Source organism: Penaeus chinensis, chromosome 14 (assembly GCF_019202785.1).
Source record: "Penaeus chinensis breed Huanghai No. 1 chromosome 14, ASM1920278v2, whole genome shotgun sequence".
NCBI classification, from domain to species: domain Eukaryota; kingdom Metazoa; phylum Arthropoda; class Malacostraca; order Decapoda; family Penaeidae; genus Penaeus; species Penaeus chinensis.
The window spans coordinates 13536108-13538298 of record NC_061832.1 but is presented as its reverse complement, the minus strand read 5'-3'; the positions used below and the strand labels follow the sequence as shown (position 1 = coordinate 13538298).

The 2191-nt window shown below is 49.2% G+C and overlaps 1 protein-coding gene across 1 annotated transcript in view; it reads right to left on the bottom strand.

The window, feature by feature from the left end:
• Nucleotides 1-279: 279 nt before the first annotated feature.
• The window catches only part of LOC125032332 (altered inheritance of mitochondria protein 3-like), a 9573-nt gene continuing 7661 nt past the window's right edge, over nucleotides 280-2191 (bottom strand). The window contains exon 6 of the mRNA XM_047623429.1: nucleotides 280-1170. Coding sequence (XP_047479385.1) covers nucleotides 280-1170 — 891 coding nt within the window. The remainder of the gene's footprint in view (nucleotides 1171-2191) is intronic.

Sequence of the window (2191 nt, the reverse complement as noted above, 5' to 3'; positions counted from 1 at the left end):
AATACATGCATGTATGTAAGCATACACGTATGTATGCACATATGAACTCATGTATGTATGCATACACCTATGAATATATGTATACAAGTATGCACGTATACATTCACGTATACATGCACATGTACGACATTGTACGTACACACACACACACGCTCGCGCAACCCGCGTTCTGTCGCCGAGGCCCTTGGCTCCGTCTCTCCCTGGAATGACAATGGAACTGTTCACAGGCACAAGTTGGAATCAATAATTCTTTATGGACTATACTCCTGGCGAGTCACTTTACCTGCCGTCTTCTGCCTGTCGCTGCCCCTCTGCCCGTGGCTCTGTTTGGCTCTCTACCTGCAGCTCTATCCTTTGGCTCTCTACCTGCGGCTCTGTTCTTTGGCTCTCTACCTGCGGCTCTATCCTTTGGCTCTCTACCTGCGGCTCTATCTTTTGGCTCTCTACCTGCGGCTCAAACCTTTGGCTCTCTACCTGCGGCTCTATCCTTTGGCTCTCTACCTGCGGCTCTATCTTTTGGCTCTCTACCTGCGGCTCTGTTCTTTGGCTCTCTACCTGCGGCTCTGTTCTTTGGCTCTCTACCTGCGGCTCTGTTCTTTGGCTCTCTACCTGCGGCTCTGTTCTTTGGCTCTCTACCTGCGGCTCTATCTTTTGGCTCTCTACCTGCGGCTCTGTTCTTTGGCTCTCTACCTGCGGCTCTGTTCTTTGGCTCTCTACCTGCGGCTCTGTTCTTTGGCTCTCTACCTGCGGCTCTGTTCTTTGGCTCTCTACCTGCGGCTCTATCCTTTGGCTCTCTACCTGCGGCTCTATCCTTTGGCTCTCTAACTGAGGCTCTATCCTTTGGATCTCTACCTGCGGCTCTATCCTTTGGCTCTCTACCTGCGGCTCTGTTCTTTGGCTCTTTACCTGCGGCTCTGTTCTCTGGCTCTCTACCTGCGGCTCTATCCTTTGGCTCTCTACCTGCGGCTCTATCCTTTGGCTCTCTACCTGCGGCTCTGTTCTTTGGCTCTTTACCTGCGGCTCTGTTCTCTGGCTCTCTACCTGCGGCTCTATCCTTTGGCTCTCTACCTGCGGCTCTATCCTTTGGCTCTCTAACTGAGGCTCTGTCCTTTGGCTCTCTACCTGCGGCTCTACCCTTTGGCTCTCTACCTGCGGCTCTATCCGTTGGCTCTATATCTCGTTGTTCCTTGGTGCTCCTTCAGCTGGTGGTATGTTATCTATCGCTCCTCTGCCTGTTGCTCTATTGTTTATCTAGGATATATATAGACGGACAGATAGATTGAGAGGGAGAGAGAGAGAGAGGGAGAGAGAAAGAAATAGATAGATAGATAGACAGACAGTTAGATAAATAGATAGATAGATAGATAGAGAAAGAGAGAAAGAGAGAGAGAAAGAAAGAGAGAGAGAGAGAAAGAGAGAAGGAGAGAGAGAGAAAGAGAGGGGAGGGGGAGGGAGAAAGGGAGAAAGAGAGAGAGAGAGAGAGAGAGAGAGAGAGAGAGAGAGAGAGAGAGAGAGCGAGAGAGAGAGAGATGGGGGGGGTGAGAGAGAAAGATAGAGAGAGGGGGGGGAAGGGAGAGAGAGAGAGAGAGAGAGAGAGAGAGAGAGAGAGAGAGAGAGAGAGAGAGAGAGAGAGAGAGAGAGAGAGAGAGAGAGAGAGAGAGAGAAAGAGAAAGAGAGAGAGAGGGAGGGAGGGATATATGGAGAGAGAAAGAAAGAGAGAGACAGAGAGAGAGAGAGAGAGAGAGAGAGAGAGAGAGAGAGAGAGAGAGATGGGGGGGAGTGAGATAGAAAGATAGAGAGAGGGGAGGAAGAGAGAGAGAGAGAGAGAGAGAGAGAGAGAGAGAGAGAGAGAGAGAGAGAGAGAGAGAGAGAGAGAGAGAGAGAGAGAGAGAGAGAGAGAGAGAGAGAGAGAGAGAGAGAGAGAGACAGGACGACTGACAAAGAAAGACGAACAGGCAGACACACAGACCGATATACAGAGATGGAGAAAAAGCGAGGAAGAGACAGGAATACAAAGAAAGAGATCATTATTGAAGCGAATAGACAGATAGATAGACAGAGAAAGAGAGAAAACAAACAGAGGTAGCATTTGTCTCCAAGTACCACCTATCCCAACAAGGCAAAACAAATCGAAAAAAAAATCGTTAACTTAAATCCTTGTGGTAGGAAGTTCGCGCTAAAATTTGTGACC